At 55.8% G+C, this 27,707-nt stretch overlaps 1 protein-coding gene across 21 annotated transcripts; it reads left to right on the forward strand.

Annotated features, from left to right (window-relative positions):
• LCMT2 (leucine carboxyl methyltransferase 2) lies at positions 1-27,707 on the forward strand. 21 transcript variants are annotated; one of them, XR_014183653.1, is made up of 16 exons: positions 1-98; positions 447-571; positions 2,113-2,194; positions 2,485-2,665; positions 4,842-4,998; positions 5,400-5,589; positions 5,990-6,097; positions 9,455-9,545; positions 13,273-13,527; positions 14,156-14,386; positions 18,707-18,816; positions 24,871-25,101; positions 25,171-25,325; positions 26,668-26,774; positions 26,870-27,135; positions 27,220-27,358. XR_014183653.1 is itself a non-coding variant. In XM_082048700.1 (14 exons), exons 1-14 carry the CDS (start codon positions 60-62, stop codon positions 27,385-27,387), a joined length of 2,061 nt encoding a protein of 686 aa, XP_081904826.1. In that variant the 5' UTR covers positions 1-59; the 3' UTR covers positions 27,388-27,707. The 21 variants fall into 21 exon arrangements, 10 of the variants coding, with proteins under 10 accessions (XP_081904826.1, XP_081904829.1, XP_081904830.1 ...); XR_014183659.1 differs by having other exon boundaries at positions 24,914-25,101; positions 25,190-25,325; XR_014183652.1 differs by having other exon boundaries at positions 26,668-27,135.

Here is a 27,707-nt window from a genome sequence, read left to right on the forward strand (position 1 = left end):
CTGCGTCCGGCAGAGCGCGCGCGCTTCCCGTCGCTGCGGCGGCTTCCCGGGCGGGCAGGATGGGCCGCGGCCGCACGGGCGTCCCGCGCCCCGCCGCCGTGAGTGGGCCGCGGGCAGCGCGCGAGTGGGCCGGGCGGGCAGCGCGCGAGTGGGCCCGCGGGCAGCGCCGCGAGTGGGCCGGGCGGGCAGCGCGCGAGTGATCCCGGCCGGGTAGCGCGCGAGTGGGCCCGCGGGCAGCGCCCCCTCCGCGCGGGGAGCCCGCCGGTGTCTGCGCAGGCGGCGCCGGGCGGACGGTTCGGGGCCGCGCGGACCAAGCGCCGCGGGGGCGGGGGTGAGCGGTGTTGGGCGGCGCTGCCGGCCCCGCACCCCGAGCGCCGCCGGGCCCGCGGGGTCGCTCGGCAGAGCCGGCGCGCAGGCTCGGGGCAGCGCTGTGTCCTTGTCCGCAGGTCCAGAGCACCGGCGGCAGCAGCGCCGTCAGCAAGTGCTCGGCGGCGGCGCGGGGCTACGTCCAGGACCGGTTCCTGCGGCTGCTGGCGGGGCGGCAGCGGCGGCGGGCGCCGCTCGTCCACCGGTGAGGAGCGGGCGGGGCCCGCGGCTGCTCCGGCTGCGAGTCCCGGTGCCGCGGGTCGGGCCGGCGCGGTGCGGTCTGGCCCCTCTGCTCGGGGCTTCCCCAGCCCCTCGGGTTGTCCCTTCTGTTTAAGGCACCGCTTGTTAAAAAGCATCTTAAGGAAAACGTGCATCACGGCAGCTTGCAGAGAACTGCCAGTGATATAACCGTTCAAAAATGTTAGTGTGGTTTTACACGGCTTATGGGCACAGGTTGAAAGCTTTGTAAAATACGACACTGAAGGAGAAACTTCTTTCCTTGGAGGTGCCAGAGCCTGGCCCAGGCTGCCCAGAGCGGGTGTGGAGTCTCCTCTGAGACATTCAAACCACCTGCGATCCTGTGCGATCTGCTCTGTGACCGTGTGTGATCTCTTGGTGACCCTGTGTGATCTGCTGTGTGACCCTGTGCAATCTGCTCTGTGACCCTGTGCGATCTGCCCTGTGACCCTGTGCGATCTGCCCTGTGACCCTGTGCGATCTGCCCTGTGACCCTGTGCGATCTGCCCTGTGACCCTGTGTGATCTGCTCTGTGACCCTGTGTGATCTGCTCTGTGACCCTGTGTGATCTGCCCTGTGACCCTGTGTGATCCGCTCTGGTGACCCCGTGTGATCTGCTCTGTGACCCCGTGTGATCTGCCCGGTGACCCTGTGTGATCCGCTCGGTGACCCTGTGTGATCCGCTCGGTGACCCTGCGTTGGCAGGGTTGACTGGATGATCTCCAGAGGTCCCCTCCAGCCCCAGCCATCCTGTGGTTCTGTGACTGGTTCTTAACTCCAGTATTCAGTGCTCCTGAAAACTAACTCAGACAAGTCTTGAAAACTAACCTGCTAAAAATATTAGCAAGTCAGTAGTTTTCTCATTCGTTTTCAAGGATGAGTTCAGTAACTCATTTGCTGGCTCAGGGATAATACGCTCATTGAAGGGGTGACAGGAGCTGGTGAGCCTGTCGGGGACACGATGAACCCGAACGCCAAGGACAGAGGTGCCGGTGCCCGCCAGGCCAGGCAGACGGTCCGTGGTCCAGGAGGCAGACGTAGGTCCAGTCGTTCGGGAGAACAGGCGGTGAAATTCCTGTCATTGCTTCTCTGCCATTTTTTGTTCCCTGCTCACTGCATTTGCACACACTGTCAGTCGTTTGTTACAGCCAACAGTCCACTGTAAGTGGAGGAGTTAATATTGCTATGGCATGTGACGTGGGGCAAGAACCCGGCCACTCGTTGCAGGGAGCATTCTAACTGTCTGAATTTATACTGGTTTATTCAGTGAATATTTAGGCAAAGTGGAACAGGTCAAGCGAGGATATCTATGTTTTCTCTGGGTTATCTGTAGTCTTGTTGGTTAACGCTGAATACAGGAGATCTGTATTTATTACCAAGCTGTAGATGTGACACAATCAGACATATTGGGTAGAAGCTGAGGGAGAAAACCCGTTTCTGCAATGGAGAATGGCGGTGCTGGAGAAGGGGGGTTCCTGGCAGTGACTGCGGCTCAATGTCATTCCGCAGGGGTTATTACATCCGCGCCCGCGCTGTAGATCACTGCGTCCGAGACTTCCTGCTGAAGACCCAAGGCCACCCCAGGACACAGGTGCGTTTCCTTTGGTTGTACGGGTAGTTCCCATGATACGTGTGGAAAGTGCGTGTGCTGTGGTCCTTTCCCAGAGAGCGCAGGGAATCTGGCGCTGCTGTGCTGTCCACCTGCCGCTTCAGCAGAAATATCTCAGAGGGAGCAATAACTACACAAAATCCTTCTACCTCTTGCAGACGATTGCCTGATCTTGTCGCTCTACAAGTTATGTTGTTGAGTGTTTCTCACACCTAGATGCCCAAGACGCTGCTAGAGTTGTGCATAACTTTGTTCTGGTACTTTCTCTGCAGATCGTGTCTCTAGGCGCTGGCTTCGACTCGTTATTCTTCCGTTTGAAGGACATGGGCCTTCTGCACGGCGCCGTGGTGTACGAGGTGGATTTCCCAAGGGTGGCGCGCCAAAAGGCCGCTCTCATCAAAGCAACCAAAGAGCTGTCGGCGCTGGTGGGAGAGCCTGGAGGGGAGGAGCTGGGTATGGTATTTGTGGAACGTTTTCTAGATACTGAGTGTTTAGAAAAAGCAAATGCAGTTTCAGCTTTTAACAAGTGAGATATGATGGTAGAGGAACTCCAAAGTGGTAGATGAAAAGCATGTTCATTTTCTGAAAAAAATAGGAGAAAAGAACTGATTCGTAAGCTCTGGGAGATGACAATGCCCCGCTGGCAGAGTGGGCTTGTTAGGAGCCGGTCCCGTGCCGGCGGGGGGCCCTGGCAGCGGGGGGCCCTGGCAGCACGGCCCAGGCGGGCGATGCCGTGGCGCCGGCGCCGGAGCCTGCCCGGGGAAGTGCGGGGAAAGCGACGGTGCTGCGGGCTCCGGCGCCCGATGGCGCGTGCGGAGGAGCTGGGCCGGGCTCTGGGGTCACAGAGCGGGCCGGCAGCGGCTGCTCGTTGCAGTGCGGGCAGTTCAGTTCCGTATAATGAAAATGTTCAGGTGTTGCGCTGTTTGGTGGTTTGATTTGTTTTCCTGCCATGTGAGTGGTTAGAAACGGTAGCAGATTTCCCAGAAAGGTGGTGGAGTCTCCCGCCTTGGAGATAGTCGGAGCTCAACTGGACAGAGCCTTGAGCAGCCTGATACAGGTGACCCTGCTGGGAGCAAGGACTTGGGCTGGAGGACCTTCAGAGGCTCCTCCCAACCTAAACTACACTGAGGTTTATGTGGTTTTGGGTGGGAGAGAAGGCACGACTCTGAGCTGCCTTGACTGTAATAAAACATCAGGTGTTATGTTACCTGACGACTTTTCCTTCTCTCCAAGGAAGGAAAATCTGAGCCTTATGAAACTGCTATAGAATATAAGCAGAGCTGAAAGGATTGTTATGCTAAGTACTGAGGGGCAGTTCAGTGGCACAATGGAAAGTCTGGGGTTTACTAGAGGCTCCTCCTGCGTGCGGTTTCCCTCAAGGTTTCCATTCGTCTTCTAGGTGATGTGCTATAGAAGGTTAAACTGTAATAAACCAGCGGGAACCTGGGGGAGCTGCAGTGGTGGATGAGAGCAGGATTTTGACAAAGTACATGAATGCTCTGGAAGATGTGGAATGAAATACAACAGGGACATGTGTAAGCCACCGCATGTAGACTGTAATAATCAATTTAAACAGAGATGGAAGACAGCTACAGAGCGCGAGTCCCTGACCCCGGTGAGCGGCTGAACAAGTCTTAGTGAGCAGCTTTGCCACGGGCTTGTTCAGTTTCCTCTTGAATCCATGCACATGTTTAATATCAGCAGCAAAGAGTTCTGTCCCTACCAATCTTCTTCAGTTACCCAGACTAAAAGAGTTGGGAATACCCTGTTATCTGTGTCCGGAGGGCAGGAAGTGAGGGACAGACAAGTTAGTTGTTACAGAAATTATCTCCTGAAGGAGGCTGGTTTGCCTCCGGTGTTGGGTGCCTTTGGGAGCAGCAGAGATTGACAGTTCTCAAGACAGGTGCAATTGTTGGATTGCACTAATATGGAGCTATAGAGTAGGTGATTTCTAAAGGTACTTTGCAGTTTGCTTTGTTCATTATTTGGTTTTGGTTGAAACGGGCCGACAAGCTATAGCTTATGGTATTTTTATGGGGTACAGAAATATGCCATGACAATGCTCGCAAATAATGAGCTGGAACTTATTTCCAAGGACAGCGATCTGTGGGACTGGCCTGGGGACTCGCACTGCTCGGTCAGGATTCGGCGCCAGGTTACACAGATGGAATCTGTTCAAAGCCGAACAAACCGTGAAAACATGAGAACGGCTTCATGGTTGTGAGACAGACCATTCAGATCCTGTCAGGGCAGCGGCGCTTTCTGAGCCTGAACTGAAAGGTCTATGAATGAGAGCACTTGAGATTTGATTCTGAATTGTAGTGGTTCTATAAAAACGTTTTTAAAGGAAATATGATAAAGTTTTGTTGTTACAGTAAATGTGATAATTCTGTGGGTGAAGTTTACATTGGGAATAATGGAGTTTTATATCTGCATTCAATGGGTTGCTCCTTCACGTTATCCCTTAGCGGTTCGTTTAGCGGTGGGGTTGTCGTGTACTTTTCGGAGGATGGAGTCGGTGTGCACGGTCTCACCAGCGCTTGCCTGTGTGGCTGACTCTTCGATTGCCCTTTCTGGCCCCAGTACTGCGTCGGCTCTGCGGGGACGTGGTGCCGTTTCTGTCCCCCAGGAGTCATTGCCTTTTCCGGAGAGGATTATAAGTTACTGGGAGTGGATTTGTCAGAGCTGTCTGAGCTGGAGGGAGCCCTGGCGGGAGCAGGACTCGACAGCGAAGCCCCCACCCTCTTCATAGCAGAGGTGGTGCTCACCTACATGGAAAACAGCAGGTTAGTGGACGTGTCGTCTGTTAGCGAAATGAGAACGAGCTGCTTTGTGTGTGTCTCCTGGGGACTTCCCGTCTTATGACTGGGACCTCAGGAAATCCCTGCAAGTCCCAGTCAGCTCCTGGTAATACAATCGGTGCCGCTTGGCGTCCTGAAAGGGAGGAGGAAACAGCAGCAAAACCTCCGAGGAAGGGTTTGAGTTTTTGTTCTTCTCATCCCCCGAGTTCTCTGCACGGATGGGGGAAGGATGTTCATGGGTCTCCAGCACAGGCTTCTCTTTGTGTGTTACCTCTGCCAGGGTGCCTTAATAACGTGTTTAATGGTGTTGCAAGAAGATACGTTGCGTTTGCCGTGTGACAGGTGGGCCCTCAGTTGTTTAACGTCTGTGCTCGATTTGCCCGCAGGTCGGACGCGTTGATCCGGTGGGCAGCGGGGCGCTTCCCGCGGGCGTGCTTCGTGCTGTACGAGCAGGTGCGCCCGCGGGACCCCTTCGGGCGCGTCATGCAGCGGCACTTCAGCCGGCGGGGCTCGGCGCTGCGCTCCTTGGCGCGGTACCCGGACTGCGGCGCGCAGCAGCGCCGCTTCCTCCAACAGGCAGGTTCCCCCGCCCCGGGCGGGCAGCGCGGATGGGCTGGGGCAGAGGGCGACGCCACAGAGCTTGGGAGGCCACTGGCTGTGTCAGTTGTGAGCTGGAGTGAACAGGGCCAGGGCTGGGACGCTGCCTCTCTACCAGCATGAGCAGTCATTCAGAGGTCGTCCAACCAGTGCGCAGTGTGCTTTGTGGCATGGGTGTGAGGCAAGGGGGGTTCCTCCGAGACTTTTGATATAATAAAATAAGTTCTTAAGAGCTTTACAGGTAAAAGATCCATCCTCACCAGATTCTAGACAATCCTGAAGGATCACACAGGTGTTCAATTCAGGGGTTTTCTTCTCTTGTGGGAGGCGAGTCTCTGTCCTTCCAGGGGTAATGATTGTGAGGGATTTCTCTTTCCAGGGCTGGACCGAGTGCAGTGTCATGGATATGAATGAGTTTTTCACCCGTTGTACTCCACTAGAAGAGCAGCAGAGAGTGCAGGCTCTGGAGCCTTTTGATGAATACGAGGTAACGTTCCTTTATTCTGAATGCCAGTGGCTTGGCTTTGATTTGATGAGGTTTCTGCAGTTTCTCGTAGCCACGATCCTGTACAGCAGCTGCTGAGGCGCAGATGTTCGTACGGGCAGGAAGATCTGGGATCAGACGGGGCTGGTGCGGAGCCTGCAGGAAGCTCGCGGAAAGCTGGGCAGGGGGCACTGGGAGAGGCTCTTTGGTGCTCAAAGAGCTGCTTGTTCCTCCCCTGCGAGTGCTCTCTCAGGGCTACAGTCTTAGCATAGAAAACCCGCTGCTGCTGCGAAAGATCTGGTGGATGCTGTGAGTGTGCATGGCCTCAAGGGGCAATTGTTTTAATCAAAGAGAAATCCATTGAGGATTAGTCAATACAAAAAATACACCTGATGTGAGGTTCCTGACTGCAAAGGGTTGGCAGCATTGCTGGGGGAAGTACATGCACTTGTCCTGCCTTTTGCACTTCTGTAGGCTGTTCCCGTTCCTCATTGTTGGGGATAGGTTAGTAGTTTCAGATATTTTTTGGTCTGACTTTGTACAGGCTTTGCTGTATTAATGATTGAAATTTAACTATGACTCTGTTATTTGCAATTTTGATGTTAAATGCTGGCAAAGTTTGTGACTGTTTGAAGTCTGGATGAGAAGTCAAAAATACTGAGTAACTTTGAGATAAATATCCTGTAGGACACTTATCAGAAGTTTCTGTTTTGACTTTGTGGTTCTCTGTGATTCTCTCTGGGAATGTAAAGCCTGCAGCGTGAGAACCATTTAACGTGCCTGCGTGTGTTTCGCCAACATGTGCTACGTGAGGGCAAAGACGCTGAAAGTGGTGTGGAAAGAAATGTGCACAAGAGTTATTGTAGATCAAGACAACTGCTTGTACATGAGAAAGTGAAAACTCTTTATTGCTCTCCTTATAGATGAGGTTAACGTGTACACAACTGTAAGCTGAAAGATTTGCACAGGAGTAAGATACGTGGTAACAGAGAGGTCTACAATTAGCCTGGGAGATAAAGGAAGATCCAGGTCTTACTGGAAAGAAGATTGATTGAATTAGATAAGAAATGTAAAATACACAGTGCTGAGAGCGACTCATTTTTAGAATAATTTGCCCAGGGATGAACAGTGGATTCTTCCATTTTCAGTATTTCCACTAATTTTTGGGTATTGCTTTTCAAAAGATCACAGAACCACAGGATGTCAGGGGCTGAAGGGCCCTGGAAAGCTCATCCAGTGCAATCCCCCCATGGAGCAGGAACACCCAGCTGAGGTTACACAGGAAGGTGTCCAGGCAGGTTGGAATGTCTGCACAGAAGGAGACTCCACAACCCCCCTGGGCAGCCTGGGCCAGGCTCTGCCACCCTCACCCCCAACAAGTTGCTTCTCATATTCAAGTGAAACCTCCTGTGTTCCAGTTTGCACCCATTGCCCCTTGTCCTGTCCCTGGTTGTCACCAGCAGAGCCTGGCTCCATCCTCCTGACACTGCCCCTTTCCATATTGATCCCATGAATGAGTCCCCCCTCAGTGTCCTCTTGTCCAGCTCCAGAGCCCCAGCTCCCTCAGCCTTTCCTCACACGGGAGATGCTCCACTCCCTCCAGCATCTTGGTGGCTGCGCTGGACTCTCTCCAGCAGTTCCCTGTCCTGCTGGAACTGAGGGGCCACAGCTGGACACAAGATTCCAGGTGTGGTCTCCCCAGGGCAGAGCAGAGGGGCAGGAGAACCTCTCTGACCTACTGACCACCCCCTTCTAACCCACCCCAGGTCCCATTGGCTTCCTGGCCACAAGGGCCCAGTGCTGGCTCATGGTCACCCTGCTGTCCCCAGGACCCCCAGGTCCCTTTCCCCTACGCTGCTCAAGGCTTTTTACTTCTGGTAAAAGTCGGGATGATTATGCTGATATTGTGCCTTTTAAATTCACGTTTATGCTTTCTGTTCATGTAGCTGTCGGAATACGTCCCACCCCGTGGGAAGGGGCGTACTCAGTTCCCTGATGTCCATAACAGCCAGGCTGGACTCTGGTCTTGCTATGGACTTCCTCTCCTGTTGCTTGTGCTTCTGCGTCTAGAGAGGTCCCAAGGCCAGACTGGAGTCACGTTTATGTGTTGTCAGCCAGCAGAGACCATGTTGCACCTTGGAACATTTTTGATTTCTCTGGGATCACTTGTATTCCATGACCTTTAAGAACCCCGTGCCTGTGGTACACAGCCCTCGCTCTTTTCTGTGCTCAGCTCTGGGCAGCACGAAGGAAACTGACTCAAAACAAAAGAGAGAGATTCCTCTTGTAAGGTGCAGTTACGCTGTGGAACTCTTCACCACAATATGTTGCGGATGATGAAAGTTTATGTGAGTTCAGAGAGCGACTGGGTAGGTTCATGGATGAGAAGTCCATCGAGGAAGGACACAGCTTCTTGCTGAGAAATGCCCGAGCTGTGAGCCTTGGGGTTGGGTGAGGAGGGTGTTCAGGCTGAGCCGCAGTGTTCTGGCTCTCGGCCGCCGCTGGAGCGCAAAATTAAGGTGACCAAAATGCCAAGGGGTTATAATTCAATCAAGCAGTGTTACTTTATTAATTTGCCCGTAAAGCGGCACGTGATAGAGAGAGTAAGAAAAAGAAAAGGGGAAAGAAACGGGGAAACGTAAAAGTAAAGATGAGAAAGAGGTTGCGTTTGTCACCAGTCCGGTTCCAGAAGCTCCTCTGGTCTCCGGTCCCGTGGAGTCCGGCCGGTCCTCCGTCGTGGGTCGGGATCCTCTGGTGGGAAGATCTTCAGCGGTGTCCATTCTGGAGTCACCTTTTGTGCTTCTTCCCCCCCCTCGCTCCCGTTGTTTCAGCCCAGTCTCCGTCTTGATTTCACAACCCAGGCTCGTACTGCGCAGGCTCGAGAGACCCACGCTTTCTTTTGCCAGCGCTTGCATGTCCAGCACTCGGGTCTTTCCCTGGTGCACCGGGTGAGCTCAGGACCCTTGGCGAGCTCTGGGCGTGCTCCTTGTTGTTGGCCGTTGTTTGGGGGAGCAGGTGGGGGACACGTGTGACTGAGGCTGCAGGTGAGAACACATCTTCTGGACAGCAGCGATTGTCCCTGGGTCGAAGAGACCCTCATCACAACAGCTTTCAGGAGACTGGGGCTCTGGCTGAAGCAGCAGGCGAAGCCACACAACAGCCATTGTTAGCAGCAGCCCCCCGGGTCGGAGAAACAGCACAACACAATGCTGCTCCTCAGGCCTCTCTCCAGTCATTGTCCGTCTGTTCTTTCGGTCTCAGCTTCAGTTCTCTGAGTTCTTGATGGCGATGTTCAGGCAATACTGCTCCGTCTGCAGACCGACTCACAGGATGTTTGTTTCCTTTTTGGGCCTGCTGCAGGAATGGCATCTGAAGTGTTCTCATTACTTTGTCTTGGCCGCGTCGAAGGGGATGGAACCTTCCTGGACTCCGTTGTTATCCAGCGTGGCAGGTACACACTGACGGGTTTTCATAGTATTGTTTTAACCATGGAGGCTTCTCTGGGAGATTTTGGGAGGCGGTAAGGGCCGGGAAGGAACAGCTGGCATGCTGATCCGAGTAGCTGTCCCCATCCCCGCAGCAATGGTGCTGCTGCCTGCAGTGAGGCCAGGGCCTCATCCTGACGCTGGTGGTTCTCATCAGTTTCACTCTTCCCATTTACTGACCCTGAGCAGCTCTCACTGCTGTTTGTACGGGGGCCCCAGTGCGTGGCTGCAGTGCGGGTCTGCCTGCTCCTGCTCCCGTGTCTGGGATCCGGCAGGCCCTCCCTCTCCAGTTTGTTCCCTGTTGCCTCCACACATGCCGTTCTGAGCCGTTCTGCTCTTCCACTCGCGAGAGGTGGTTGTATTCTATGACTGCGCTACCGCAGTGTTGTCCAGCAGAGCACTTGGGAGCACGTCATGTGCTTTGTGGTGTTGTCCCCTGTGAGTGGAACTGTATGTGTAGTGTTTCTGTTTCTGAAATGCTTTTCTATCTGTGTGTGCCCTTTTTGAGACGGTAGAAGAGCGGCGCAGCTGCGGAGCAGCCTGGACCGAGCCCATGTGTCCGTGATAGAACGGCCCGGCAGCCGCCGCAGTCCAGGACGTTCCTGCCTTTGGCTGCTTGGTGCCTTCCTCAGGGTGGACAGCGGAGCTCTTTGACCTGTGTCACGTCACTGGTGTTGTCCGCAGTGCAGCAGCGCCAGTAGTTCTCTCTGCGCTGGAAACCCGTGTTCCAGGAGCAGGAAGGGCGGCTGGAAGGCGGTGAAGCAGGATGGCATCCTCAGCGCCATGTGTTGTCGTATTAGAAGTGGAAACGTGTAGTGACACTGAAGCTGAATAAATGTGCATGTGGTCACATACACCGTGCGAGTGTCACTCATCCTGATGTTCAGGCCTTAAAGGCCCCTGTACGCACAGGATCTGTCCTTAAGTTTGAAGGAAAACAAATCTGACCTTTGCTCAGACACTTGATTCATTGGAGACAGGAATAGGGTCTTTCTGCTGCTGCTTCTGTTGTGTTCAAAACTGATAGCAAAAGCCTTCAAAGTCTGACATGTTACCCATGCTTCGGTATTTTTTACTGGGAACGTCCGAAGGTTTGTCTCAGATACCGGTGTGTGCCCCAGCTCTCCTCCCGTAGACGTGGGTCCCTGGTCCCCAGTGCAGGTGCTGAGTCTTCCAAACAGAGCATGGTGGGTGTATTTCCTGAAATGAAAGAATCCCTCAGTCTAGAAGGATCCAGCTGTAGGAAGACGTTGGAGCCCCAGGAGATGAGATACAAATCAAACAATACAAAGTAGGTTCTTTTACTAAACAACGTTCAGTACAGGCGGTTTTTCTGGGTATGGCACACAAGAAGCACACTGGGACCCACTGCCCTCCACCTCACCAGCCTTATAGCACAAGAATAGGGCACTTGATTGAAACAAGATGCAAAATCACTTGAAATAAAACCATTAAAATAGAACCATTTGTACAGTGCATGGGTGAGCTAGAGTCCCGTGTTCAAAGCTTGTTTCATACTAAGGGGTATAGTATTTAGAGAGAATGTTCTGCTGTAGTAAGATCATTGGAGTTAACAGAGATGATTCATCATGCTTTGGAACTTTATTTTGGTGCTTTTGTGAAGGTAGCGTCAAAATCTAGCAAGAAACTTGGAAATGCAGCTTGCAGGTGTTTGTTCCTTCTCTGCTGCTCTCTGCTGTTCAGGTGACGAACGCTGTGTTGTCAGGAAGGCGGTGCAGTGACGCTGTGTTGTCAGGAAGGCGGCGCAGTGACGCTGTGTTGTCAGGAAGGCGGCGCAGTGACGCTGTGTTGTCAGGAAGGCGGCGCAGTGACGCTGTGTTGTCAGGAAGGCGGTGCAGTGACGCTGTGCTCTCAGGAAGGCGGTGCAGTGACGCTGTGCTCTCAGGAAGGCGGTGCAGTGACGCTGTGTTGTCAGGAGGGCGGTGCAGTGATGCTGTGTTGTCAGGAAGGCGGCGCAGTGACGCTGTGTTGTCAGGAAGGCGGTGCAGTGACGCTGTGTTGTCAGGAAGGCGGTGCAGTGACGCTGTGTTGTCAGGAAGGCGGTGCAGTGACGCTGTGTTGTCAGGAAGGCGGTGCAGTGACGCTGTGTTGTCAGGAAGGCGGTGCAGTGACGCTGTGTTGTCAGGAGGGCGGTGCAGTGACGCTGTGTTGTCAGGAGGGCGGTGCAGTGACGCTGTGTTGTCAGGAGGGCGGTGCAGTGACGCTGTGTTGTCAGGAAGGCGGCGCAGTGACGCTGTGTTGTCAGGAAGGCGGCGCAGTGACGCTGCGTTGTCAGGAGGGCGGTGCAGTGACGCTGTGCTCTCAGGAAGGCGGTGCAGTGACGCTGTGCTCTCAGGAGGGCGGTGCAGTGACGCTGTGTTGTCAGGAAGGCGGTGCAGTGACGCTGTGTTGTCAGGAGGGCGGTGCAGTGACGCTGTGTTGTCAGGAAGGCGGTGCAGTGACGCTGCGTTGTCAGGAAGGCGGTGCAGTGACGCTGTGTTGTCAGGAAGGCGGTGCAGTGACGCTGTGTTGTCAGGAAGGCGGTGCAGTGACGCTGTGTTGTCAGGAAGGCGGTGCAGTGACACTGTGTTGTCAGGAGGGCGGTGCAGTGACGCTGTGTTGTCAGGAGGGCGGTGCAGTGACGCTGTGTTCTCAGGAAGGCGGTGAAGTGACGCTGCGTTGTCAGGAGGGCGGTGCAGTGACGCTGTGTTGTCAGGAAGGCGGCGCAGTGACGCTGTGTTGTCAGGAAGGCGGCGCAGTGACGCTGTGTTGTCAGGAAGGCGGCGCAGTGACGCTGTGTTTTCAGGAGGGCGGTGCAGTGACGCTGTGTTGTCAGGAGGGCGGTGCAGTGACGCTGTGTTGTCAGGAGGGCGGTGCAGTGACGCTGTGTTGTCAGGAGGGCGGTGCAGTGACGCTGTGCTCTCAGGAAGGCGGTGCAGTGACGCTGTGCTCTCAGGAAGGCGGTGCAGTGACGCTGTGTTGTCAGGAAGGCGGTGCAGTGACGCTGTGTTGTCAGGAAGGCGGCGCAGTGACGCTGTGTTGTCAGGAGGGCGGTGCAGTGACGCTGTGCTCTCAGGAAGGCGGTGCAGTGACGCTGTGCTCTCAGGAGGGCGGTGCAGTGACGCTGTGTTGTCAGGAGGGCGGTGCAGTGACGCTGTGTTGTCAGGAAGGCGGTGCAGTGACGCTGTGTTGTCAGGAGGGCGGTGCAGTGACGCTGTGTTATCAGGAAGGCGGTGCAGTGACGCTGTGTTGTCAGGAGGGCGGTGCAGTGACGCTGTGTTGTCAGGAGGGCGGTGCAGTGACGCTGTGTTGTCAGGAGGGCGGTGCAGTGACGCTGTGTTGTCAGGAGGGCGGTGCAGTGACGCTGTGTTGTCAGGAAGGCGGTGCAGTGACGCTGTCTCGCTGCAGCCGCTCAGGACACGGTTCTCTCAGCCGGTCCCAGCTGCCCCCATTAAAGAGCCTCAGAACTGTCAGGAGCTGAGGAGCAGGGAGCGGAGGCTGAAAGTTGGCACAGGGTAGTTTAACCATTGCAGGTTGATTTCTAGGTCACATCCAGTTGTCTGTGTGCTCTGTCGACTTGCTTCACAATGTTTTCTTCTCGAAAAGCTGAACATACTTGCTTAACCTCTCATGTAAAATGCAGCCCTTCGTTCCTGCTTGTGCCTGAGCTCTTTGTTTCTCTTTGCCCTGCAGTTCATGGTGACAGTCCTGTCCGGACAGCGGGGACTGTCACTGCAGCAGCCTGTGCGCTGCCCCCCGAAACTTCTGGCCTGAGACGTTACGGTCACCACTCCATTCTCATAGAACCCAATGTGATTCTCACCACTGGAGGCTTTGGGGAGGAGGATGGACAGCACTGCCGTGTGAGACATTTCAATGTGCTAATTAGGCATGCAGGCTGCTGGAAAGCTGGCCGTGTGAAAACAGAGCATTCCGGTGAAAGATGGGGTGAGTTCCGTGCTGATGACAAGTCTAAGGAACAGGTTCTTGAGCTAACAGCAAAATGTCTAATGGAAAGGTGATGTCACGGTGATGTCAAATCCTGGGGCAGCTCTGGGCCCCTCACGCCAAGAAAGGCCTTGAGGTGCTGGAGCGAGTGTAGAGAAGGGAACGGAGCTGGTGAGGGGCTGGAGCACAATGTGATGGAGACTGAGGGACCTGGGGGATCAGCTGGAGAACAGGAGCTGAGGGGAGACCTTCTGCTCTCTGAGCTGCCTGAAAGGAGCTTGGAGCCAGAGGGGGTCGGGCTCTGCTCCCCAGGAACAAGCGCCAGGAGCAGAGGAAACGGCCTCAAGTTGCGCCAGGGGAGGTTGAGGTTGGATCTGGGAACAGTTTCTTCCCCAAAGGGCTGTGGGGCATTGAACAGGCTGCCCAGGGCAGAGCTGGAGTCACCAGCCCTGGAGGTACTCAAGAGATGTGTGGATGTGGCACTTAGGGACACAGTCTAGAGGAGGACTTGGCAGTGTTAGGTTAATGGCTGGACTTGATGGTCTTTTCCAACCAAAACGGTTCTCTGATTCTATAAATGTAATGGGAGGAGGATTGCTGTGAACCGTGATGTTCCGTATCTCCACAGATGGGCGGCTCTACCATACGGTGTCACGTCTCTCGAACACTCTGGCGCTGGTGACAGGAGGACGAACATCCCCGTCAGGCGCAGGCTTGGGAATGTTGTGGCTGAAGTTTCCTGAACCCTGTAATGACCCAGACCCAGAGGACTTTACGGTGGAGCTTGTCAGTGTGCAGCGTGGCTCCGAGCCAGCTGCTCCGCGTTGGCGACACAGCGCAACGGAGGTCGTGTTCCAAGGTGAGAAGCCTGGAGAGAGTGGAATAGCTGTAGGTGTGTGCAGGTATGTAAATTCCAGGATGTATGGGACAGTCCTGTCCAGACAGTGACGTCTAAAAGGCAAATTGTCGTAATATAGCCTTGCTTTTTGTGTAGTACAGGCTATACAGTTACTGTTGTTGCATTGTATTCCTTCACCTGAAACAACAGCTTTTTGCTGAACATTTTTGAAAGAATATGATCTTCATAGATTCATCATCACTTCAGAGAGTCCAATTGCATTTTGTAAAGGTCTTGTTCCAGTGGTGGGTTTTTCTCCAGTCTTAGAGACTTAAGGCTTAAACTTCCTTTGAAGGTATTTTTCTTGCTGTATCTCCCCAGCGCTGCTTGTGCCGTTCTCGCTTGTCAAGTCCAAAAGGGAAAGACTGAGCAGGCTCAGCTGAGTTTCCTGAATGGAGCAACTGAGTGTTTTGATCCAACAATTGATCATGGTTTCAGTTATCTATGCCGTTAACACACGCTTGGTTCGTTACAGACCCATACAACAGATACCGTGTCATAATGACTTTTATTATAGATGAGCTGCAATCTTGTTAATTTTCTAGATGCAGGACAGGAATAAAAAAATATATATGATTGTATAATGCTGAAACATGCTCTTAATGCATTTTTGAAAGTGCTACAATACGTATTTGCAACGGCAGTTTAGTTGGCTCCCTTCTCACAAACACACCTACCTACAAACGGAAGGGCTGATTTTCCGTTGTTCCTGTTTAGGGTTTGGGATGTGGCCAGACGGACATACTGCCCAGCAGCCCGTTTACACGTGACTGGTCCTTTCTGACCCCAGTTCTGCAGATGGGGCGTCCCAGGGCAGAGCAGGGCGGGAGGAACAACCTCCCTGACCTGCTGCCCACACTCTTCCTCACACACCCCAGGTCCCGTTGGCCTCTTGGCCACAGGGCACATTGCTGGCCCATGGTCACCCTGTCGTCCCCCGCACTCCCAGGTCTCTCTCCACAGAGCTGCCTCCAGCAGGTCCCCCAACCTGTGCTGGAGCCGGGGGTCGTTCCTCCCGGGTAAAGGCCCCGGCCTGGCCTGGTTAAACCTCACCAGGTTCTGCTCTGCCCAGGGCTGCAGCCTGTCCCGGTCTCACGGGATGGCAGCACAGCCTCTGCCGTGTCAGCCCTTCCTCCGGTTTGGTGTCATCCGCAAACTGGCTGAGGGTGCACTCGGTCCCGGCATTTAGGTCATTGATGACCAGGCTGAGCAGGACAGGACCCGGTGCTGAGCGCTGGGGAACACCGCTGGCTCCAGGCCTGAACCAGGCTCTGCAGCGCTGGTCCCAGCGCCTGGGCTCTGCCGTCCTGTCGGCTCGTGACCCGTGCCTGCTGCCGCGTCTGAGAGGGGACCTGCTGGTCAAACCCGAGGACGAGGAGGAAACGCACAGGCGGTGGAGGCAGGGACAGGTGTCCTGGGAAGAGCAGAGGGACACTGCCTGGTTGTGCAGAGACGGGGTCGGGAAGGCCAAGGCACAGATGAGCTTGGAGCTGAACTTGGCAAGGGATGCAGAGAATAACAAGGGCTTCTGCGGGTATGTAAACCAGAAAAGGAAAGGCAAAGAACGTGTAGTCCCCTGATGAGCAAGACTGGCAAACTGTTAACAGTGGCCAAGGAGAAGGCTGAGGTACTCAACTCCTTCGCCTCAGTCTTCACTGGAAAGCTCTCTCCCCACACTTCTCGAGTGGAAAATTAACTGCAAGACCAGGACGGGGGGAACCACGTCCCTCCCGCTGTAAATGAGGATTAGGTTTGTGGGAACCACGTCCCTCCCACTGTAAATGAGGATTAGGTTTGTGACCGCTCGAGGAGCCTGTGGGACCCGGTGAGTTCTATCCCAGAGTCCTGAGGGAGCTGGCCGATGCCATTGCCAAGCCACTCTCCGTGATATTTGAGAAGTCATGGCAGTCGGGTGAAGTCCCTGGTGACTGGAAAAGGGAATCGCTGCACTCATTTTTAAAAGGGTAGAGGGGAGGACCCTTGGATCTGCCGAGCTGTCAGCCTCACGCTGTGCCTGGGGACGTCACGGCAGACCCCAGGCAGCTGTGCTGAGGCGCGTGGGCACGGGGGGGGATCTGAGACGGCCAGCACGGCCTCTCCAAGGGCAGGTCCTGCCTGACCAGCCTAGTGGCCTCTGTGGTGGAGCGACTGCACCAGCCGACAAAGGGACGGCTGGATGGCATCTGTCTGGACTCTGTAAAAGCCTTTGATGTGATCCCCCACAACATCCTTCTGTCTAAACTGGAGAGATATGGATTTGATGGGTGGACTGTTCAGTGGATGAGGAACTGGTTGTATAGTCACATCCAGAGGGCGGTGGGTAATGGCTCAGTGAGTGGATGGACAAGTGGTGTCCCGTCAGGGTCCATATTAATGACTTCCTCAGTGACAGAGACAGTGGGATCGAGCGCACCCTCAGCAGGTTTGCGGATGACACCGAGCTGCGTGGTGCCGCTGACGCGCCTGAGGGACAGGATGCCACCCGGAGGGACCTGGAGAGCTGCAGCAGTGGGCCCACCGAGCCTCATGAGGTTCAACAGGGTACAGGCTCCTGCACCTGAGTCAGAGCAAGCACCAGCATCAATGCAGAGTGCGGATGGAGGGAGCTCCAGCATCAATGCAGAGTGCGGATGGAGGGAGCTCCAGCATCAATGCAGAGTGCGGATGGAGGGAGCTCCAGTGTCAATGCAGAGTGCGGATGGAGGGAGCTCCAGCATCAATGCAGAGTGCGGATGGAGGGAGCTCCAGCATCAATGCAGAGTGCGGATGGAGGGAGCTCCAGTATCAATGCAGAGTGCGGATGGAGGGAGCTCCAGTATCAATGCAGAGTGCGGATGGAGGGAGCTCCAGTATCAATGCAGAGTGCGGATGGAGGGAGCTCCAGTATCAATGCAGAGTGCGGATGGAGGGAGCTCCAGTATCAATGCAGAGTGCGGATGGAGGGAGCTCCAGTATCAATGCAGAGTGCGGATGGAGGGAGCTCCAGTATCAACCCGGGCTCCAGCCCTGCGGAGAAGGACCTGGGGGTGCTGGGGTGAGAGATCGGCCGTGGCCCGGCCACGTGCGCTCGCAGCCCAGAAGCCAGTCGTGTCCTGGGCTGCGTCCCAGTCCCGTGGGCAGCAGGTTTGGGGGACCCTGCCCCTCTGCCCCGCTCTGTGAGACCCCCCTGCAGCGCTGGTCCAGCTCTGGGTCCTCAGCACAGGACACACATGGAGCTGCTGAGAGGGGCCAGAGCAGCCCCAGGAATGACCCGAGGCTGGAACAGCTCTGCTGGGGACAGGTGAGAGAGTTGGGGTGTTCAGCTGGAGAACAGAAGCTCCAGGAGACCTTAGTGTGGCCTTTCCGGACTGAAAAGGGGCTGATGAGAAAGATGGGGACAGACTTTTGAGCAGGGCCTGTTGTGACAGGACAAGGGGTGATGGGTTAAACTAAAGGAGGGAGATTCAGGCCGGATATGAGGAATTGTTGCCCTGAGGGTGGTGAGAGCCTGTCCCAGGTTGGGCAGAGAGGTGGTGGCTGAACCATCCCTGAGACACCCCAGGCCAGGCTGGACGGGGCTCTGAGCACCCTGAGCTGTGACGATGTCCCTGTCATGGCGGGGGGGCACTGGGGAGCTGGGACGGTCCCTTCAATCCAAACGGTTCTATGGTCTTTAAGGTCTCTTCCAACCCAAACCATTCTGTGATACTTTTTCACCTTTTGTACTTCCGTTTTAAGGCTTCTCCAGATTAACTCCTACACACTTAGATTATCATTATCTCCCTTTTGTATTAACAAATACGCATTCTTGTCCTGTGAGGATTTATCTGTTTTCTTGGGATACGTACATGTCATTGTATTGCTATGATGATTGCTATTTCTAGTTTTATTAGTTCTACACATGTAATCTTTCTGTTGCATAAATTTTCATTTCTTAAGTCCATTAAAAACATGTTTTCTCCTTTTGCTTTTGAGGCCATAGTGTGTGATTCCCATTCAGACCTTAAGCATCCAGAAACTGCATAAGTGGATTATGGGGGTCTTTTGAGCAGGAATTGAAGAATACAGCTTCTTCCTGAAGATACTTGATCTTCTGTGCAGCTTATAAAAGATTTAGATACAAGAGTAATTGCTGTATCTATGAAGCAATTTATTGCTAAAATCTGGAGGTGTTTGTCAGGTTGCGTGGTGTCCTAATATAAAACTTCTGCCCGACTGCATTAACTTCTGTATGCAAACAGATGCTTCTGCTTTGTGGCATACCAGGCTGTAACTTCCTGCACCCGGTGTGTTTGCCCGCAGGCGAGAGGCTCCTGTTCGTGTACGGCGGGCGCTCGGCGGCGGAGCCGGTGCTGGGGGACTGGTGCTTCCTGCGCGCCAAGGCGCTGTCCTGCGCCGCGGTAAGAGCTGCGGTAAGAGCCGGGGCTGCGGGGGACGCTGCCCCATGGCGGGGCTGCCCGCGGTGGCGGGTCTGCGGTGGTCGGGCCCTGCTGGGGCAGGTGGCATTGCCGGCGGGGGGACGCTGCCCCATGGCGGGGCTGTCCGCGGCGGTCGGGCCCTGCTGGGGCAGGTGGCATTGCCGGCGGGGGACGCTGCCCCATGGCGGGGCTGCCCGCGGTGGCGGGTCCGCGGCGGTCGGGCCCTGCTGGGGCAGGTGGCATTGCCGGCGGGGGGACGCTGCCCCATGGCGGGGCTGCCCGCGGTGGCGGGTCCGCGGCGGTCGGGCCCTGCTGGGGCAGGTGGCATTGCCGGCGGGGGGACGCTGCCCCATGGCGGGGCTGCCCGCGGCGCCGGGTCCGCGGCGGGCGGGCCCTGCTGGGGCAGGTGGCATTGCCGGGGTTGTCGTGCTCCGTGGCGGTTTGCGGTAGAGCTGACTTCCGAACACCTTGCTGTTTACTGAAATGCGGTGTTCTCAGAGTGCTTGGGGCTGGAAGGGACATCTGGAGATCGTCTAGTCCAGCACCCTTGCTTAAGCAGGTGTAACCAGAACAGGTGGCTCAGGATATTGTCCAGTTGAGCTTTGATCATTTCTACAGTGCAGACTCCACAACCTTTTTGGGCAGCCTGTACCAGCGCTCGACTGCCCTTGTAGTAAAACGTGAGGGGTTTTGGTGTTTAAGTGGGTTTCTTTCCTATTTCAGTTTGTGCCCATTGCCTCCTGCCCTGTTGCTGGGTGCTGCTGAGAACATTCTGTCTCCGCCTTGTTTCTGCTCTCCCATTGGGCATTTTACATGTTGATAAGATTTCCCCGTGACCGTTCAGAGTCAAAACCACTTTAAACGGGAAAAAAAGATGGGTCATTGTCGTAGGAGACTTTGCTCTGAGGGGAGCAGAAGGCCCAGTACGCTGGCCAGACCCACTTCTTAGGGAACTCTGCTGCCCCCATGGGCCCGCGTCAAAAACGTTATGAGAAAACTTCCTACCTGTATGGTGCTCAGAGCCATTATGGCTTTTTCAGGTAGGCAGCAATGAAGTTGCAATAATAAGTCCATGGGCGATCAAAGGAGACTTCAGGGCCTCGGGACCACTGGTTGAGAGTTCGGGAGCACAAGTTGTGTTTTCCTCTGTCCTTGTAGTTGCAGGGAATGGTGTTGGAAGAAGCAGGAGGACCCAGCCGATCAATACCTGGCTCCATGGCTGGTGTCAGCAGCAGAATTTGGGGTGTTCTGATGGGCTGCTGGCAGCAGACAGGGCGCACCTGGCTCAGAGGGGTCACTCAAGGGAGTGTTTGCACAGGAGTTAGCGGGGCTCGTTGAAGGAGCTTTGAGCTAGATTTGAAGGGGGAAGGAAATGAAACCAGGCTCGCCAGCGATGAGCCGCAGGACAGCACGCTGGCGCTGCTGGGGCGCTGTGCCGGCGGGGTCTGTCGGTCTGTCCGCGCTGTGCCGGCGGGGTCTGTCGGTCCGTCCGCGCTGTGCCGGCGGGGTCTGTCGGTCCGTCCGCGCTGTGCCGGCGGGGTCTGTCGGTCCGTCCGCGCTGTGCCGGCGGGGTCTGTCGGTCCGTCCGCGCTGTGCCGGCAGGGTCTGTCGGTCCGTCCGCGCTGTGCCGGCGGGGTCTGTCGGTCCGTCCGCGCTGTGCCGGCGGGGTCTGTCGGTCCGTCCGCGCTGTGCCGGCGGGGTCTGTCGGTCCGTCCACGCTGTGCCGGCGGGGTCTGTCGGTCCGTCCGCGCTGTGCCGGCGGGGTCTGTCGGTCCGTCCGCGCTGTGCCGGCGGGGTCTGTCGGTCCGTCTGCGCTGTGCCGGGTACGCGGGCGCACAGCTCCAGTGTCTCTGTGCTGCTGCACGCAGCGTAAGGAACGACCAGGAGGCGTGGGCAGCTCAGGCGCAGTCCCAGAGTTGCAGCCCCGCTGGCACGAGCGAGGCCTGGGGGTGCGTCCCACGGCTGCCGCGCCGTGGCGGGCGTTACGGGCCATTCGGGACCGGCGGGGCGGGCCAGGTGGCGGTTGGCGCTGTGTGTGGGGCGGGGTGGATGGTGTGGTGCTTGACGCTGACCACGACAGTTGGAGCCTGGGTAAGGATTAAGGGGAAGCGAATAAAGCAGATGTTGTGCGGGTCTGCTGTCGACCACCCAGCCAGGACGACAACACCGATGAGTTATCCTATAAGGAGTTAAGGGATATATCTAGATCAGCTGCCCTTGTCCTTGCGGGTATTGTAACTTCCCAGATGTCAGCTGAGAGCGTCATACAGCAGACGCTAACAGGTCCAGCGAATTCCTGAAGCACGTTGAAGAACCTCTTGGAGCAGATTCTAAAGGACCCAACTGGGAACAGTGCTCTCCTCAGTTTGTTGTTTGTGAACAGTGAAGACTCGTGAGCAAAGTGGTGATGGGTGCCTGTCTTGGTCACAACGACTGTGAAGTGGTTTAGTTTCCAGCCGCTGGCAGCAGGCTGTGTGTCCCCTCCAGCTCCCGGACCCTCCCTCGCTGCAGCCGTTGGCACAGGAGCCGCAGGAGCGCTCCCTGCCCTGTGTCCTGCTCCGTGGTCACTGGCGCACGTCCCTGCAGCCGCGGGCACCTCGTGCATCGCTCACACGCGTGGGGCAGGGAGTGATGTTACATAGAGGGATGCTTACGAGAGGATTTAATCGGCAAGACAGATTGGTGAGGTGCCAAGCTCAGTCAGACAGGTGTACTGACCGGTGACTGTTTACATGCCGCTGACCCCTTCTGTGCCCTTTTCTGTTGTTCCCCCCTGATCCCGCTCCCTTAAGCGTTCCCTTATGAGCCTCGTTCAGTCCCGCAGGGCCGCTCCTGAGCCTCCTGGACCCTCCTGTTCTCAGGTCCCTTTCTCAGCTGGAGTCCAGCCTGGCCTCTCCAGAGCTGGCTGGAGTTTCTTACTGGCCCCTGGGCTCGTGACTGCAGATTGTTGATCTTTGGCATTGTCTCCGTTATCCCTCACTTATCAGGTTTGTGCCTCTGTGTGGTTTTGCTTGTCAGTTCCCCCTTTACTTATTATTCTTCTTTGCACTGAAAGTGACTGTTATTCAGTAAATTTAATGAAACAGGTGCTCTCAACCTGCACATATGCCAAATCAGCTTCATTTCAGGTCCTCAAAAATGCGGAAACCAATAGTAACAGCCTATAAATATCTGGCAGATAACTGGGAGAGAAATGGCCACCAGCAAGAGTTCAAGAAGTGATTTGTTGTCATTGTTTTTCTGTGGCACGGCGGTAGGTTTGTCCTGAAGAAAGGGCGCGTATGGCGACTTCAGCAGGACCGTGGCACATCTCGAGTGACACTTCGATACCGTACTAAGGAAACGTGATTTTAACATGAGTATTGCAGAGCACTGCAAAACCGATTGGAAATCAGACTTTCAGGATGTTCAGAAATCACGCTCTGGAAATGGTGCTGTCCCACAGGATCAGCCCTGGGGTCCAGCTGTTAACATCAGGAGCAACGAAGCAAAGAGTATCTGTATTATATAGGCAGGTACCGTCAGGCAGAGTAGGCCCGTAATGGACAAGATGAAAGGGAAAATTACTCTGACATGGAAGAAATACCTGTGGAAAAACAAATTGCGGTTTATTAAAGATAGACTGAGATTTAAATATAGTGCCTAGCACAATTGTAGTGTGAGAGCTGCATAATTACAGGAGACGGCAAGCTAAACATGAGTAAGCTGTATTATGCTGTTGTGTGTGTTCAGGTGTGTAACCAGGAGTGTTACCTGTGAGACGCGTGAACTGGTCCTTCAGTGCTCACGCTCAGCAGGACCCTGGTGAAGCACCCAGAGCCGACTCCTGGGAGAAGGATGGAGACAGTGAACTGGTCCTTCAGTGCTCACGCTCAGCAGGACCCTGGTGAAGCACCCCGAGCCGACTCCTGGGAGAAGGATGGAGACAGTGAACTGGTCCTTCAGTGCTCACGCTCAGCAGGACCCTGGTGAAGCACCCCGAGCCGACTCCTGGGAGAAGGATGGAGACAGTGAACTGGTCCTTCAGTGCTCACGCTCAGCAGGACCCTGGTGAAGCACCCAGAGCCGACTCCTGGGAGAAGGATGGAGACAGTGAACTGGTCCTTCAGTGCTCACGCTCAGCAGGACCCTGGTGAAGCACCCCGAGCCGACTCCTGGGAGAAGGATGGAGACAGTGAACTGGTCCTTCAGTGCTCACACTCAGCAGGACCCTTGTGAAGCACCCAGAGCCGACTCCTGGGAGAAGGATGGAGACAGTGAACTGGTCCTTCAGTGCTCACACTCAGCAGGACCCTTGTGAAGCACCCAGAGCCGACTCCTGGGAGAAGGATGGAGACAGTGCACTGAACAGGCTCCCGGGAGGGGTCGCGGCCCCGGCTGACGGCGCTCAGGAAGAGCCTGGGCAGCGTCCTTGGACACGCGGGGTGACCGTGGGGTGACTGTGCAGGGACAGCAGCTGGACCCCATGGTCCTGCGGGTCCCTCCAGCCCAGGACGTTCTCTGATTCATGTTGTGATTCACTACAGCTCTATAGAGATGCAACGAGAGTGACCAGACCATGTGCCTTGCAGGGGAAGATTTTGAAGGACTTGTAGCTATTGAGTCTGGAGAAGCTTCAGGATAGAAATAAATCTTCAAATATGTAAAATATAGCTGCATAGAGGACAAAAAACCCCGTTCTCTGCATTTATTTGGGTAGTACAAGGAATCTGTTGAAAGGGCAACTTCAGTTGGGTACCAAGAAAAGCCATTAATTGTGAAGGTAGTGAAGTGCTGTCATGGGTTGCCTAAAGAAACTGTCACTGCAGACTTTCAGAAACTACTAAATAACCATCTCCCCAGATGGGAATAGATACAGTTGAATTTGCGTTGGGAGACAGGGATGGACCGGATGGCGCTTGAAATTCTGTCCACAGCGTGTTTGCTGTGATGCTCCTTTCAGCCCTCCTCTCACACCTTCTCCTTTGGTGCTTGTGCTGACCGTTTCCTTTCTGCACGTTAGTCCTGCGGTTCGGCATTTACTTTGCTCTGGGGTTGAGCCGCTGATCCGGGCTTTGCTGGTCACTGCATAGTCCAGCTGTTCATAAACTCGTGGTCTTGGACAGAAAAGCAGCACGCAAGATTGCAAAATAAAATTACCTCTAATAAATGTGCAGAAATAGAAGAAACTTCTTCTCAGTAAGGGTGTCAGAGCCTGGCCCAGGCTGCCCAGGGGGGTTGTGGAGTCTCCTTCTCTGCAGACATTCCAACCCCCTGGACACCTTCCTGTGTAACCTCAGCTGGGTGTTCCTGCTCCATGGGGGGATTGCACTGGATGATCTTCCGAGGTCCCTTCCAATCCCAAACATACTGTGATACTGTGAACCCGTTAGGAAGGCTGGATGATACTAAGTGTATTAAGGGCAGAGAAATGCTGGAGATAGTGTAAATGGAGACACTTCTACCTAACCACCCCTAGAGGAACATGTGTTAGGGTTAGGGTGCTTTGACTGTTCCTTTCACCCGTGCTCTGCTCCCCCCTGCGCTGTTCCCGCCCCGTGGCCGTCGCGTCCCGCCGGGCACAGGACCGGGCCCGGCTGGGCCGGCTGCAGCTCGCTCTGTGTTCGCAGGTCCCGGTGCAGGGCCTGGCTGCAGCTCGCTCTGTGTTCCCAGGTCCCGGTGCAGGGCCCGGCTGCAGCTCGCTCTGTGTTCGCAGGTCCCGGTGCAGGGCCCGGCTGCAGCTCGCTCTGTGTTCGCAGGTCCCGGTGCAGGGCCCGGCTGCAGCTCGCTCTGTGTTCGCAGGTCCCCGTGCAGGGCCTGGCTGGGCTGGCTGCAGCTCGCTCTGTGTTCGCAGGTCCCGGTGCAGGGCCCGGCTGCAGCTCGCTCTGTGTTCGCAGGTCCCGGTGCAGGGCCCGGCTGCAGCTCGCTCTGTGTTCGCAGGTCCCGGTGCAGGGCCCGGCTGCAGCTCGCTCTGTGTTCGCAGGTCCCGGTGCAGGGCCCGGCTGCAGCTCGCTCTGTGCTCGCAGTTCCCGGTGCAGGGCCCGGCTGCAGCTCGCTCTGTGTTCGCAGGTCGCGGTGCAGGGCCCGGCTGCAGCTCGGTCTGTGTTCGCAGGTCCCGGTGCAGGGCCCGGCTCCCGAGGGCCGGCACTCGCACAGCGCCTGCGGCTGGAACGGGGGCGTGCTGATCGCGGGGGGGCTGGGCGCCGCCGAGCGCCCGCTGGGCTCCGTCCTGCTCCTGAGGGCGCTGGACCACGGCTTCCGGTGGCAGACGGTGCAGACGCAGCCTCCTCTCGTCCCGAGGTAAGCAGAGGGCGTTCCGCTGCGGATCTTTGGCCTGCAAGACCTGCATCTCTTACTGATGGAGTTCAGTCTCGTTCTGACCGCACAGGTATTCACATACTGCACACGTTCATGATGGAAAACTTCTGCTTGTTGGTGGAGTGTGGCTTCGTTCGTCTTCTGTGCCAGGCGTCACCGTTATCGACTTAATGACTGGTCTCTGCTTGGACTACACAATCGATGTGGTGAGTACCGACATCCTTCATTCAAGGGAAACGGTGTTCCGTGAGGGAACATGGTACCTTCAGTGCTATTCCCTGAAACGGAGCAGAGAATGCAAAGTAGCCAATCTGAGAGTGGAATAAGCACTCGTGTTTGAGGCAGAATCTGGTTTGAAGTGCTGTTACCAGCCCGGAGAGCACAGTGGTGTTAGGAGAGGGAGCCTGGGCGTGCAGCGGCGCAGAGCAGCTCCGTTCACACCGGGAGCGGGACTGAGGGCACCAGCACCGTCATCTCAATGTCTGTGGAAGAGCCCGGTCACACCGGAGCCTCAGTTAGCCTTTGTGGTACAACTTCATTAAAAACTTAATTGTGGAAATTGCTGTGTACTATAGCTGCTGCCTGAAGAAGAAAACAGCATGGAAATACTGGAAACTCCATTTAAACATAGAAAACTTTGTAGTGCTAGGATGAACAGACACTGAACAGGTTGCTCAGAGAGGCCGTGGTGTCTCCACCATTGGAGATACTCAGAACCTGACTGGGCAAGGACTGAGCAACTTGCTGTAGCTGACCCTGCCTTAAACAGGGTGGTTGGACTAGATCACACTCAGGTCCCTCCCAACCTCAGCGGTTGTACGATTCGGTTCTGTGGTTCAGTGAACGACAGTCATACAGGTTACATCACGTAGCTGGATTTTGGCATACTCCAGGCAAAATGTGGTCTAAACCTTTGAGTGACTCTCATCTGTGATAACACTGCCTGGAGTACAAGAAGGACTTGGACCTGTTGGAATGGGTATAGAGGTGGCCACAAAAATGATCAGAGGGGTGGGAGCCCTCGTGTGAGGACAGGCCGAGAGCTGCGCCCAGCCTGGGGGCTCCGGGGAGACCGTCCTGCAGGGCAGCAAGGGTGCTGAGGGGAGCGGAGCGTCTGCCATGCGAGGACAGGCCGAGAGCTGCGCCCAGCCTGGGGGCTCCGGGGAGGGCAACAAGGGTGCTGAAGGGAGCGGAGCGTCTGCCGTGCGAGGACAGGCCGAGAGCTGGGGACCAGCCCGGAGGCTCCGGGGAGGGCAACAAGGGTGCTGAAGGGAGCGGAGCGTCTGCCGTGCGAGGACAGGCCGAGAGCTGCGCCCAGCCTGGGGGCTCCGGGGAGGGCAACAAGGGTGCTGAAGGGAGCGAAGCGTCTCCCGCGTGAGGAAGGGCCGAGTTTCCCCCCTGTCCCCTTGGGGTGAGGGTGAGCAGTCGTGCTCTTGGCTGCGGGCGGGTTAAACCTGCGGCGCGGTGCCTCCGCACGCCGTCCCTTCGGGTTCCAGCGGCCGCAGCCACAGCTCAGCTGCCAACACGGCGGTTTTGTTCCTGCTCCAGCCCGTCACCTGAGCTGCGCTCGCTTTCCTGAGCTTGCGGATAACTGCACGTCTTGGGCCGCCTCTTCTGTGGCGAGGAGCGCGTCACTGCTCGTTGTTTCTGCTGATGTGAGATCTAGGAGACGTAAAAAGAAGCTGGCAGGTGATATGGTGGAAAAGAGTCCCTCATATGAAACATAGTTAACTCTGGAACTCTGACACAGGACACGAATGCCACAGATTTACATGGATTCAAAAAGTGACCGTCTGTGTTCTTGGAAGGAAGAACATTGAAGTTCAGGGAGTACAAAGACATTCTCGCTACAAGTCGGTGAACTGCAGGCTGTTGGGTGCATGGAACACACCAGAGCAGTGTGTCGTTTCCTGTTCCTGCGCGCTCTGGCTGTTTAGTTTTGCCCACATTTGTGGGTGGTGTAGTGGACTAAATGTTCCTAGATGAGACCCACTGTGGTTGTTCTTTCTAACAAAGGTACCGTATGAAATATCTCTACAGCGTTGTATGTGGTACATGTGTTGAAGTCCTGTATGTTCAAAATCTCCTTTCCTTTTTTAGGAGCATCTGGAGTGGCCATTAATGCTGCATAACCATAGCAGTGTGTTTCTGCCAGAGGAGAAGGAGCTGTTGCTCATCGGCGGCGGTGGGAGCTGCTTCTCCTTCGGGACGCACCTGAACGCCGAGCCCGTGGTGCTGAGCCTCGGCGGCGTGCTGGGCAGCGGCTGAGCCTCGGCGGCGTGCTGGGCAGCGGCTGAGCCTCGGCGGCATCCTGGGCAGCGGCTGAGCCTCGGCGGCGTGCTGGGCAGTGGCTGAGCCTCGGCGGCGTGCTGGGCAGCGGCTGAGCGGACGGACCCACCGAGCGGACGGACCCGCCGCGCGCGCTGCCCGGGGCGTCTGCTCCCCCGCTCCAGGAGCAGGATGTGCGCGCGCAGCTCTCGCACCAGAGTGCGCCTGTGGGGGTGGGATTGTGACAAGAGACTGCATATCTCACTTGTCTTTTTTTTGTACTGCTTTGTGTTGCTGTAAATAAAGTCTCCTCAGGCCTC

This window comes from Streptopelia decaocto, assembly GCF_964273445.1.
Source record: "Streptopelia decaocto genome assembly, chromosome: 1".
Lineage (NCBI taxonomy): Eukaryota > Metazoa > Chordata > Aves > Columbiformes > Columbidae > Streptopelia > Streptopelia decaocto.

What these genes read in the sequence shown, in the direction of transcription:
- LCMT2 (XM_082048695.1), top strand. Translation starts at nt 60, where the DNA reads ATGGGCCGCGGCCGCACGGGCGTCCCGCGCCCCGCCGCC. An exon ending in ACCTACATGGAAAACAGCAG is followed by an intron (nt 4,999 to 5,399) that starts GTTAGTGGACGT and finishes ATTTGCCCGCAG; the next exon opens with GTCGGACGCGTTGATCCGGT. An exon ending in AGCCTTTTGATGAATACGAG is followed by an intron (nt 6,098 to 9,454) that starts GTAACGTTCCTT and finishes GGCCTGCTGCAG; the next exon opens with GAATGGCATCTGAAGTGTTC.